General features: G+C 35.5%; 1 protein-coding gene and 1 long non-coding RNA gene across 4 annotated transcripts; one reads left to right on the top strand and one right to left on the bottom strand.

The window, feature by feature from the left end:
- Positions 1-590: 590 nt before the first annotated feature.
- On the bottom strand, positions 591-5067 carry LOC140176296 (uncharacterized). Of its 2 annotated transcripts, none has more exons than XR_011867146.1 (2): positions 4881-5067; positions 591-939 (listed from the first exon to the last, which is right to left on the bottom strand). It is a non-coding gene; the product is annotated as an uncharacterized lncRNA (long non-coding RNA). The 2 variants fall into 2 exon arrangements; XR_011867147.1 differs by having other exon boundaries at positions 591-848.
- A 1770-nt stretch (positions 5068-6837) lies between these two features.
- On the top strand, positions 6838-12283 carry LOC112719703 (membrane-bound transcription factor site-2 protease homolog). 2 transcript variants are annotated; one of them, XM_025770366.3, is made up of 11 exons: positions 6838-7086; positions 7169-7363; positions 7949-8014; positions 8100-8166; positions 8279-8377; positions 8552-8655; positions 9908-10055; positions 10162-10242; positions 10337-10798; positions 10922-11242; positions 11676-12283. In XM_025770366.3, exons 2-11 carry the CDS (start codon positions 7242-7244, stop codon positions 11823-11825), a joined length of 1620 nt encoding a protein of 539 aa, XP_025626151.1. In that variant the 5' UTR covers positions 6838-7086; positions 7169-7241; the 3' UTR covers positions 11826-12283. The 2 variants fall into 2 exon arrangements, with proteins under 2 accessions (XP_025626151.1, XP_072062358.1); XM_072206257.1 differs by lacking the exon at positions 8552-8655 and having other exon boundaries at positions 9867-10055.
- Positions 12284-12903: the final 620 nt, after the last annotated feature.

The raw sequence follows: 12903 nt of genomic DNA, 5'->3' as shown, positions 1-12903 counted from the left end.
TATGATCATAAATAGAATTTTGTCGAAACGGACCTCAAATATTAAAATGTAATAAATCAAAACTTGCATTGGCTTTGTTAAAACTTTAAGAAAATAAAAGTTTCTTTTGCTTAGAAAGATGACAAACGTCACAAGTCTCATCATGATGCATAGAGATAAAAGAAAAATGTTTATGTAAATGATTAAGTATTTGTCCAGAAAGGTGTCCTAAACGAAAATGTCATATATTTGAAGGTGTAATGGGTAGGGATTGGATGGAATTTATGGAATGTGTAGTGGATGAATTTTTACCGAAATTGGGATCAAAGAGATATAATCTCTCTCTCATTCTGTCCAAATCAATCGTCTCCAAATTGTTGCTCTGTAGAGTGCAAGAAGATGATGAAAAAATGAGTACACATTTGAGTGCTGAAGTAATTTTTGAGATGGAGATAATATTAAAGTTGAAATGAGGTAAATAAAGAACATCATGAAGAATCAATGATGGTGAAAATTGAACAATGCCTTTATAAAAAACAGTAACTTGAGAACCGTTTGGTAAATAAACAATAATAGAAGAAATTTGTGTGTAAGAAATAAATCAAGACAAATTTGATGCAATGTGATCTGTGACACCATAATTAATGATCCAAGTGTTCAAGAATGAATCTCGATTTGAAAAATCGTTAACAATAGAAAAAGTACGAAAAGAACAAAGATAATGAGTAGTTGGATTTGACAAAAGCCCAAATTGGTTTGAATGACGAGTTTCTTTATTGAAAGAAAATGCCATGAAAGAAGAGCGTTGGTTGACGAGAAGTCCAAAAGAAGCTCTTAATGAAGTTGTTGTTGCATCCTTTCTCCTTGACCTAGGACATAGTAGGGAGGCAGCTCAGCAATTTAAAGAAGATCTGAATTGGTTGATTTATTCATAGATGTCAGCAGAGTTCAAAAGGAGTCCTGATACCATAATAAAATTGTGAAAGAATAGAAAAAGAAAAAAAAAGATGAAGAAATTTTATTGATTGATTGATTGATTAAATTATGAAGATAAAACTAAATATATATAGAGTATTGCCTACAAAAGATAAAAGTAAAAATAAGATAAGATAAGAAGATAACATAAAAATAAGATAAGATAACATAATAAAAACTAAAATTGTAACTGAATTTATGTATTTTGTTGGAGATTTGTGGGCTGCGATACTTCTTTATTATTGTCATGGATTAAGGTGGAAGAATAGTTCAATAGTATTTGATGCAGCTCTCTATGAGAGTTTCATTGGATGGAGCGCTCTAAAATATTTATGAATTTGTTCTCATCTCATCCTTTTATATTCATTTATTAGCAACAAAAATTTAAAAAATTTAGAGAAAAGGACAAATAGGTCCCTGACCTTTTGTCCCGCGGACATTTTCGTTCCTGATCATTGAAAAATACTTTTAAGTCCCTGACCTTTACAAAACTTGGACGGATCAGTCCTTCCGTCCAAATGCCTCCGTCAGGGACTGATCCGTCCAAATGCCTCTGTCAGGGAGTGATCCGTCCAAGTTTTGTGAAAGTCAGGGACTTAAAAGTATTTTTCAATGGTAAGGGACAAAAATGTTCGCGGGGCAAAAGGTCAGGGACCTATTTGTCCTTTTCTCAAAATTTGTACACTAAAATCAGCCATTAGTATATTTGTGTATAAATATATATGTGGTTTAATTTATTTTCAGTATGTATATGTATTTTAACATGTATTTTATACTAGTGACTGACTTTAGTAGCAAAAATTTTTGTAAATAAATAATTTAATTATTTTAATTACCGACATATGTAATTTGTAGCGTATTTACCAATTTACATCGCATTTATTTATCTCATTTACACTGTAAATGAGATAATTATGAATGTATCTCGTTTACAACTGTAAAGGAGATATGTGTGTTTGTTGATGCCACACTTGAATGGCTTTGAGACACGTTCCAAGACAATGTTCTATGTCTTCAATATTAAGATTACACCGCTGACAAATAGGGGAGGAAGTGAGTCCTTTTTAAAAAAAGAAGTCTTGAGTAGGCAGGTCATTTTAAAAATCCAACCAAATTAAAAGCTTGATTTTCTCCAGAATTCTCAATCTCCAAAAGCCACGGCCAATCACCATTCATGGGCCAGTTTAAATGCTGCTTAAAAAGCCACTTATAACCACTTACAATAGAGTAAGTTCGAGACGAGGAAGCTTCCTAAAACCAAGAAGGATTTTCGCTCGTTGAAAGATTAATCGGGTTAAAAAGATTCCACAAATCGCGAAGGTAATCCGACAAGAGTGAAAAGAGTGTGCCATTGCCATTGACCATTAACCCAAACATTATTTAGGCATCTCTCTTCAACCTTACCTTTCCAAAGAAATTGCCTAAGAACAGAATCAATCTTCTTACAAAAAGATTAGGAAAATAAAGATACCTGTATTTGGTAAATAGATAGGGAAGAAGCAACCGACTTGATAAGACACACTCTCCCCACTTTATTTAGCAGTCTCCCTTTTCAGTTTGCAAGTCTGCTCTTAATCTTTTCCAATGATTCATTAAAGGTAGCTCGGGAGGATCTTGGATGGCCAAGGTTGACCTCCAAATACTTGCCAATGTCACGAGTGAAACGAATCTGCGAAACACCAGATAAGACCTCCCTTCTCCTATTAAAAATATTTACAGAACAAACAACTTTTAATTTATCATGGTTGACTTTCACCTCTGATGCTTTAGAAAAAAGGACCATAGTGTGCATGACATTTTGGACCTGTCTTTTAGTAGCTTTACAAAAGAATAGAAGGTCGTCAGCAAACATCAAATGCGACACTCTAGGACCTCCCCTCGAAACTGCCACCACCTCCCAAGTACCCTCTTCCACCTGGTTTTGAATGAAACAAGCCAACCTCTCCATATAAAAATGAAAAGATACGCCGATATGGGATCTCTTTGCTGCAACCCTCTCTTTGGGTGAAAGCTACGCAATTTATTCCCATTCCATAAGATAGACAACTTGGACGCCTGACACAGTTCATGATAAGAGAAATGGTTCTTGAAGGGAAGCCAAACGAGGAGAGGATGTGGGCTAAAAATTTTTAATCGACTCTGTCATAAGCCTTTTCTAAATCGATCTTGAAAGCCAAGGCCCCTTTCTTATACTTGGTTTACTTGAGAAAATGAATCATTTTCCGAGCGATAATAATATTGTCTGGAGCTCCCCTACCATGTATGAAACCTCCTTGAGTTGGCTTTACATTGTCATATAAGTAAGGGCGGAGTCTATTAACAAGCACCTTGGTCACAACCTTGTAAATCACATTGCAAAGGCTTATGGGCTGAAACTCCTTAAGAGTATTTGGAGAATCACATTTCGGAATGAGAACTATTAACGTTTTCACCAGGGCACTACTTAAAGACTCCCCGCTAAAAGCTTGCTGAATTTTTTTCCATACATCTCGACCCACCACATCCCAAAACTCTTTAAAGAAGAAGGCTTGAAAACTGTCAGGGTCTGGTGCTTTAAGCAGGCTCATGCTATCAATAGTTGTTTTAACTTCAAGCAGAGAAACGAGCTTGGTGAGAGAATCACAAGCTTTTGAACTAAGAACTGGCTTAGGATAATTACCCATACAATCAATATTCACTTGTTCAGTGGAACAAAATAAATTTATATAAAAAGAGAGTACTTCTTGTTCAAGGACCTCAGCATCGTAAGACTAGCTCCCATCACTAATCAACAAACCATGCACTTTATTGGCTTTTCTTCTAACAATTGTTTGCATATGAAAAAACTTAGTGTTCCTATCACCAAAACGAACCCATTGCTCTCAAATTTTTTGATACCAAAGCATCTCCTCTTGAGCTAAAACAATATTATAATCTGCCCTAGTTCGTTCTTCCTGCTCAATTAAATTTGGGTCATTGAAAGCTTCTTTTAGAGCTCATCAAGTCGGCCTTCCAGCTCTCTCTTGCACAAGAAAATGTTACTAAAGGTTTTGGAATTCCAAGAATGCTTGTTGAACCTTTAGCAACCTTGTTTGAATATAAGGTTTTGATTGATGCCATGTTCTCTGGACCAGTGGTTTATAGTCAGGGTGCGTTGTCCATGCTACATGGAATCTAAATGGTTTTAACCCCTTCCTCATAGGAGCTCCCTTGCAGCGAATTAACAAAGGGCAATGAACAGAATGGAGGCAGCAGAGAACCTCTGCAAAGACTTCAAGAAATAATAACCTCCATTTTCCCATTACTGCAAGCTCTATCAAGCTTTTTAGTCACGTCCTTATCACCTTGAATCCGTCGAAACCAAATAAATCTTCTTCCATTGGTAACCAAATCAAACAGACCACAGGAGTTCAGAGTAGAAGAGAAAAAATTACTGCGAGAAGTGTAGAACTTGCCACCCTTAACCTCTTGATTACTTATGATCTCATTAAAATCACCTAAGACAAGCCATATATCCCGAATTAACAAATAGATTTCCATCAAATGATTCCAAAGATCATCCCTGGTCTTAGGTTGTGGACTCCCATAAACAACACTACACACCCATGATTTATCGTCACCATTAATCTCTACTGTCAAGCATTGATGAAAGCTCCATAAAATAAAATAAAAAAATTATGGAGTAGAGGACAGGAACCAAATCCCCCCTTGTGACCATTAGCTTCTACAATCCCAATAAATTAAAACCCAAATTCTCCCGGAATCTCTTTATTGAATCATAAGTAACATGAGTTTTAATAAGAATGAAAAAAGAAGGTTTATACTTCTTTATTAGCTTCTTACAATGAACATGGGACATTTTATTTGATGTCCCTCTCACATTCTAACATAAAATATTTAAAGGCACACAATCCATAAGAAACCGAAAATGTTGGAATGTAGCATACCTTGGCTTTACGCCGAAGGTCCCCTATCTCCGAGTTGGTACTTCTCGCTCTCCTTGCCTCCTTGGCCCATCTCCATGCCTCTTGTTTGCTTCTTTGAACTTCAGTACAGTCGTCACTAGGTGAGCTCTGAAGAGAAGCTGGTCTCCTTCCTCTCTGCAGTTCCAGCAGAAAATAAAACTCCTTTCTTGTTAGAAAGAGTAAGTAGCGGGTTGGGTTTTGGGGGCGGAATGATCCGCATTAATGTTTTTTGAGGCCCAAGTAGTTTTCTTAGGTGTAGTATTTTTTTAAAAGTGATCCCAGTTGATTGTCCTTAGCCCACCTTTCCTTTCCTAGTCACATAAGTCTAACTTTGATCCCCTATATGATTCTCTCCCTCTATAACATCTCCATGCAACGTTTCTTCCGCGATTTTCTCTCTTTCCGTTTTGGAAGAAAATCCCGCGTTAACACCAAATTCAAAAAATGGATTGCCTGGCGTCGGCTCTTCCACCTCCCTTGACATCGGCGTCGGCTCTTCCACTCGCCTCATGTTCTCTAAAAATGCTCTACCTTGGTTTTCTTGATCAATGGAAGCAAGAGTCACCTTGTTACTTTCTCTAGTGATATGACCAAAGCAACGGCACTTGCCACAAACTAAGTTTAAGTGCTCATATTCAATAGAATAGACTACTCCATTCACTTTAATTTTAGAAATCACAGGTAGTCTAAGATTAATTGTCACATAAGTTCTTGCATACTTGTCCCGCTTTGCAGATTTAGCTGCTAGATCAACTCGAATCGGGATGTCCATTGTTGCCCAATTCTCATTGTGACCATTTTTTTATAGAACTTGATATTCAAATTTGAGATTCTTATCCATACTGATGTAGATCCAAAGGATTCCTCACATTGTACAAACTCGGGGCTCCAAGACTTCACTGCCACATAGTGATTTATAATCATCCATGGTCCATCGAGAAGGACTCTCTCCCTGTCTTCCCGCAAGTCGAACTTGACCAAAAAATAGCCAAAGCCAACATCTAAAACTTTGTAACCTCCCTTCGTCTTCCAAACACCCTTGAGCTTATTAACTATAGCCATGTAACTAAAATTTTTGTCCAAAACATTAATTACAATGGCATCTAAATACGGCATCGCCAACGCCTTTCTCGCTTCAGCTGTGAAGGTAACACATGGTATGTCTGCATCACCTTGCTTTTTCACAACTGTTGCCATCTTTTTCCTCACAAGGCTTTCAGCCACCCGCAACACTTTGGCTGTAGATGCACCCATTACCTTGTCTCTAAAGGAGACCTTTTGGGTACCTTGTCATGAATCTTCGATTTTCCCTCACATACTACAACCCTTGTAACACATGTGTTTCTTCTGCCGCCATAATCAACGATCTTTTCTGATTTTACCTCTTCGTTGTCTTTCCGTTCTCTCTCGGTCGCCCTTGTCAAAGTGAACGAATAAAAAAAAACTCGTATATGAAAAATTTATTTGAACATTTATAAAAATAAGAACTATTTTAATATATGCTTGTAATTTATTTTTTCTTCTGTAACGCACTCATTTTTATATTCTTAAAGAATAAAGATTGTAAATTTTTTTTAGTTGTTCACAGTATTTTTTAACTCGACATGTAAAAGATTAATTTGTCGTAAATTTGAGTTTTCGACACTTATTCAAGTAGACAAGTGAGCTGACTATTTAATCAATTTAAATTGATTAAAGATAGCAAATTTTTTGTTGTAAAGATCGTAAATCTTTTTTGTTTGTCCACAATATTTTTTAGTCTATCTTAAATATAAATTCTATTTAAGAATCTAACTAATAAATTATTATATACACAGAATAAAATTCGAAGTAGACTTAAACTTATTTTAAATGAAGATGGTTGTAAAATATACTTACCCCGAACAGTAAATATTAGATAACTTGGGTCTTTAGCCTCCAGCTTACCAAATAAAAAAAAGTTTCATTTACCCCCAAAAAAAAAGTTTCGAATTCCAAGCACTTGGTTAGTTGGTTAATCAAGAACTTTATTTACACAAGAGCACTATCAACACTCCCACCACCCAATTCCCTCTGGCCTCCGCCCTTCTCCGACGCCGCCACCACCACTACCGGCGGATAATTGAGCTCCTTCTTTAATGGCGTCAAACTGGAACGTTGATGCCTCAGCTCACTTCCCTCTTCTTTCATCTTCATCTTAGCTTCCAATGTTTGTTTCCTCCTTGTTTCGTTTAGCTTTTTAATTTATCAGCTAAAAAAATTGACAAATTTCTTGTTCATTTTCAATGCAGGGAAAGCAACAAAATATATGTGATTATTAATTAACAACAATTAGCACTATTAGGTAGGATTCAGTATTCAGTGATGGAAGTGGATTCTAGAAGAATGAGGAGGTTTGGGAATCAAAGGCACACACGAACCAACACTCTTCTTCCCCTTCATGCAGCTTCTTATCATCATGTTCCCAACAATACCATTTCCTGTTGGTAAATCTTCTTTCTTTATTTCCATCTATGTGGATTGCATTTTCTGTATTCAGAAGGAAAAATAGTACTTTTAGATGGAAAAGTGCTTTTTTTTTTTAATGTAAAAATGGGCAAAAACAGACAGTTTATGATGTGTTCAAAATAGCTTATGATCAAAGGCTTTTAGAACCATTTTTTTCCCCCTTGAAGTAATTTTAATAAAAACATGCAGATTTTAGGTATTAGAGGTTAGGGTTTAAGGCTTGGATTAGTCAATTGCAAAGGTGTCTGTTTGGGTTAGTTTATTTGTACTCAATCAAAAGCTTCTTCTGGCATTTTTTGAAGGAAAAAAATAATTGTGTGCATTTGTTCCCTAGAATTAATGTAATCTAGAGATACTGTATCTGTATTAGGATTTAGGGTTTTAGGATCTAGAGTAGTCTAATACAAGGGTGTGTATTTGGATTACTTTATTTTTACTGAAATAACTTACATCAAAAGTTTCTTCTTGTCCTTTTTTCTTAAGGAAAAAATTGTGATCCCCACGCCATTTCTGTCCTCTCTCTTTGAATTGATGTAATCCAGAGTTGCTTTATATGAATGCAGGTATTGTGACTACAAAATCTCTACATTTAACAAACCGCTTTTCCATTTTGGTCGCAGACATGCTAGGTGGTCCCCTATACAACCCCCTTTTGTTTTTTAATTTTGATTACTTCATGTTTCTGATTACTTGAATGGCTTTGTTATCTTACAGGTTTTTGAAAGTGTGGTTTTCAATTGGGGTTGGTTTTGCACTTTCTGCTCTGCTTGGGGTTACTTTGGTACACACCCTTACTAAGAAATCTCGTGTTTCCGAATGGTTTTTTCATATGCAGATAGAATATGCTGCTGCACCGCTTTTGATTGAGTTGTATATATCAAACACTTGCACAGATTCTTCTCTGGGAATTAGCTAAAGCATTTCATCTCTCTGGTGGTGGCAACAAGCTTGGAAACCTTAGAAATGCTTTGCTCTTTGGGCTTCCCTCCTTGGTTTGCAACTACATTTTTCCTTCTCTCTAAGTTTGAATGAAGTTTTATTTTTATACTTTTTAAGAAAGGATAGCAATTACAAAGAAGATATTTCAATAGCAAAATATCAAAACAATGTGAATGTAAATAATCATTCTTTGTGATCCTCTTATTAACTTACTGCAATCTATGCAGCCGTCTGGTTCCAGCTTATCACTTGCTGATGCTGGGTATATATGTATTTCTACCATCATATCTGTCGTTGTTCATGAATTTGGTCATGCTGTTGCAGCCACTAGGTCAGCTGTCTTGCTTACTACCCTTCCAATTGAAGTTTCAAGCTACAACATTTTGTGCTTCGTTTTTTTATCTGAATTGCAATTCTTAAGTGAGTGACATCACTATCTAGCTAGATAAACCTTTTGGACTACACAGGCCAATTTTTGGAAAGAGAATATGTAAATTGACATCACTGTGTCTACTTTGTCATTCTAATTGTTATATTTAATTAATTTATTATAAAGCTGTGAATTTTTTTATTCCTTTTTTTTTTGGTGTGGGGGTGGGGATAAAAGACAAATTTCATTAAGATGAGGAGACGGATAATACGATAGTACATGATAGAGGATAAGTGTTCCTCTATAAAGAAAAACAAACAAAAGATTTATCTATATAAATCATAGCTTTTCAATATCTCAATATGTCTAAGAGGGAAAGTCCTCTATGCAGATCATGAGTGAAATTTAAGTAGCTTACATAATTTGGAGAGAAGTTAGTGGGTAAGAAGAATAGAATTTGCTCAGAAATCTCCCAGTAGTTGTTTAAGAATATTTCAAAATTTTGATCTACTCCAATTTTCATGACAATACCACAACTACCAAATGACACATCACGTTATGCCAGTTGCTTTGGAGGAACAACAATACATTGCCTACTTGAGTGACTTGCATTGACTGTTGCCCTGCTTCCCAAATAATAATTTTGTTATCCTACCTGCTAGAAATGAAGGTTCGTTATGCAAATACATAAACCCCTTATTTTGTTCTCGTAATAGATACACATATGTCCCAACTTCTGTCCAAGAATAATTCATTTTATATTTTATATTTTTAGCCTTTGTAATTTGAGATATATTTTAGTGCCCTGTAGTGATCTCACATATTTCAGCATCAGTGGTTATGGTAATATCTTTAGTTCCTTTGAAGGCTGTTAAAAGGATCTAAAAGCAATGCAAAGAAATGTTATTGGTGATTCTATCACCCCAAAAAAAAAAAGCTATGATTTATGTAGTCAAATTTGTTATTCTTTTGTTTAGTTTATGCGCATGCAGATACCTAGAATCCCAAAACTTAGTTTGTTTTGAAGGCTGTTAAAAAGAATTTAAAAAGCAATGCAAAGAAATGTTACCAATGATGAGATGATTTGTGTAGTTAAATTTGTTATTCTTCTTTTCGTTCATGAGCTTGTAGATACCTAGAATCCCAAAATTTAGTTTTGCTTGAAATGTCAGACAGTTGGATTCTTATGCTGCACCTTTTTGAAGGAAAGCAGTGAGGGGATACAAATAGAGTATGTCGCTATCTTCATTGCAGTTCTATTTCCTGGTGCTCTAGTTGCCTTCAATGATGAATTGCTGCAAACTTTACCACATTGGACTTCCCTCAGTGTGTATTCTGCTGGAATTTGGCACAATGCAGTTGTAAGTTGAATTTGAGATAGGATCAATTCGACTCATTTTTAATATTCTATCTTTTTCATATTTTATTTTATTTTCATACTTAAAGGCTTCAACCTTTCTCCTCTAGTGTTGTGCAGCTTGTGGATTGACATTATTCCTGTTGCCCATGTTCTTGTTTCCCTTATACAGTAGCGGCCATAGTCCCATGGTACTTTTTCTAGATATTAATAACATAATACATTCTTTGGTTTTCGCATGCACAGCTTACTTATTGCATTTTCAATGGCTATGTGCGGGCACAGGTTTTGGATGTACCGCCAACGTCACCTTTGTCTGGTTTTTTGGCTCCTGGTGATGTTATTGTATCAGTGGATAATGTACCAATTAGAAATGCACAAGAGTGGTTGGAAGTTAATACTTTCACATATAACATCAAGCTTCATAATGTAAATATTTCCGGGCACACTGGAGACACGGGGGTTATCAATAGAATGAAGGGTTACTGTGTCTCTAGTCTTATGATGGAAGAAGGCAAGATTACAGGATTGCCGGAAAATCAATATGCTTGTCCCAGGGAACTTACAGCATTTGTAAAAGTTTTGTGCTCCAATAATGTTACTCTGAATGATGATCAGAGGAAAATTGACCCTTCAAATAAACGATCGACTATATACTGCTTAAATGCTAAAGATGTTGTCAGACTTGATAAATGTGGTGATGACTGGGGTCTAGCTACAACAAATGGAAGTTGTACATGCACTCAGGTACCAAAATCTCTGAATGTTTCTAAGCTTTCAAATTTGTGTCCACTCTGTTGTTCACATGGCAACAAGATATGATAAGATAAAGATACTATAGCTGCTGAATGTTCTTTTTCTTGTTTACAGGATGAGTTTTGTTTAGCACCGGTTCAGGAGCCTGGCATGGTATGGGTGGAGATCACATATTCAAGTACTTCTCCGGAATGTTCATTACATGAAAGAAAGAGATTACCAGCTTCTGAGACTTCTGGCCTTAAGGAAACTAATTGTGGTGGGACTTTTATTTTTGTTGGTGATGCCATCTCAATGGCACATTCAATTCAGCTAACGTCATATCAGCCTCGCTGGGGACTAAAACTTGCTGCTTATTTTCCAAATTTACTGGAAAAGATTTTGGTATGGACATTTCATGTCTCTCTGGCTCTGGCTTTTCTCAATACTTTACCGGTAAGTAATGAAAACAGCTTCTTGCATATGATAGGCATTCTCTTATATCAAGCATCACTTCTGCATTTGCGTATTTAAGCGGAAAATGGTCATACCTAAATATATCCATCATTTGTGGGTTAAACATGATTCATATGTTAAGTTGGTGCTGATTAAAGAAATGGTAGAAAGAAAAATCATCACAATAATGCGAAAAAAATGTTAACTAAAGGCTTTTGTCACAATAACTGTGGGTTGTTGTTCTATGTCCTACAAGTGAGCCCTTACTAGAGAGAGTGATTTTGGTTTCTTTATGCTACAAACTATCTTTGTTGTCAAATAAACAAAGATTGGAAGAAATGTGGAATCGAATGTGCACAAAAATCTTTTGTATTCCTTCTCATAGCAGTATGCTGTTTGGTTCAATTTCCTCTAATAATGATGATACTTTCAGGTGTATTTTCTCGACGGTGAATCCATTTTAGATGCAACTCTCGCCCACTTTACTTCATTAAGCGCAAGAAAGCGGAAGACGGTTCTTAGACTATGCCTTATCGGTGGGTTTCTTACTTCTGTTATAGCCTTTTTCCAGGAACTCCTTTAGTTGCTTTCTGAGATCATTTTTGTTCTTATGAAGTGATTCTGTGAACATTTCGGTTCATTGGTGAACATCTGAATGTTCAAAATTTTGATTTCTAAACCTGAGAGTGAACTTCCATGAACATGCACATGCACACAAAGAATCTTTCGAAATCGGGTCTTGTTTATTGGAATGTGATCTGGTCTTGTTTATTGGAATGTGATTCGCATTGATCCAATCATTCTGTGTGCATGTATATGTTGTATACATAAATCAAAGGAAAATGACATGGATCATGTTCACATAACTTGTAGTTTGGAACTAACTGAACACTTCAAGCAAGAATTTGCTGGTTTTTACACACTGAACTTCCCTGATCAGTTTGTAGAGAAACTAGTTATCTTTGGTAAATATTTTACACTTTCTTGATAATGTGAACAAAATTGTTAGAAATATAACCGTTCATATGACTCTTCCTATTAGCTTAAGTTTTTAAGAGAAGTGGTATTATGACATAGTACCAAAACTTCTATAACTTAAAGGTCTAGAGTTCGATCCCGCTTGACTCCAACAAAAAGAATTTCAGCATAAGACTAATAAAACAAAAAAGAGAAAGAAAGGAATTTGCTTGTGTATTCAAAGGTCCAAATTCCTAGTTTCATTTTCTTGTTCCCTTTCTTACCCTTCACTTAGAATTTGACACATGCAAAGTTATGACTTATGAGTAGTTTCTGAAACATATAGCTTGAGAAGGATAAATTTCACTTTCCTTTTCTTTTTTATCTTTCTTTTGTTTTGGTTTCACTTTCCAAAGTCTAAATGAAAGGACAGTGATGGACATAGAGGGTAAAAAGGAAAAGGAAAAGGAAAAGATTTGGAATTTTATTATGTTCTAATGATATACTTTTGGGTTGGTGGTGGTTTAGAATATTACATATTCTAAAATGCTAATTTGCTAATGTCTTAATCAACCATCCAAAACCAAATTTAGACCGTCTTGTTAACGGAACCATGATTAATTGATTAACAAACTAAGGAAACAAAGGGTAATAGTAGATATTTTTTGCCCCTTTATTATCTATTGATGTAGATGTAGTTTTAT

The sequence above is a fragment of the Arachis hypogaea genome, chromosome 11 (assembly GCF_003086295.3).
Source record: "Arachis hypogaea cultivar Tifrunner chromosome 11, arahy.Tifrunner.gnm2.J5K5, whole genome shotgun sequence".
In the NCBI taxonomy this organism is placed as follows: Eukaryota; Viridiplantae; Streptophyta; class Magnoliopsida; order Fabales; family Fabaceae; genus Arachis; species Arachis hypogaea.
This window is presented reverse-complemented; position numbering and strand designations above follow the sequence as displayed.

Coding starts and splice junctions, on each gene's coding strand:
- LOC112719703 (XM_025770366.3), top strand. CDS start 7,242: ATGGAAGTGGATTCTAGAAGAATGAGGAGGTTTGGGAATCAAAGGCAC. Junction 10,056..10,161: donor GAATTTGGCACAATGCAGTT/GTAAGTTGAATT, acceptor TTTCTCCTCTAG/TGTTGTGCAGCTTGTGGATT. Junction 10,799..10,921: donor GAAGTTGTACATGCACTCAG/GTACCAAAATCT, acceptor TCTTGTTTACAG/GATGAGTTTTGTTTAGCACC.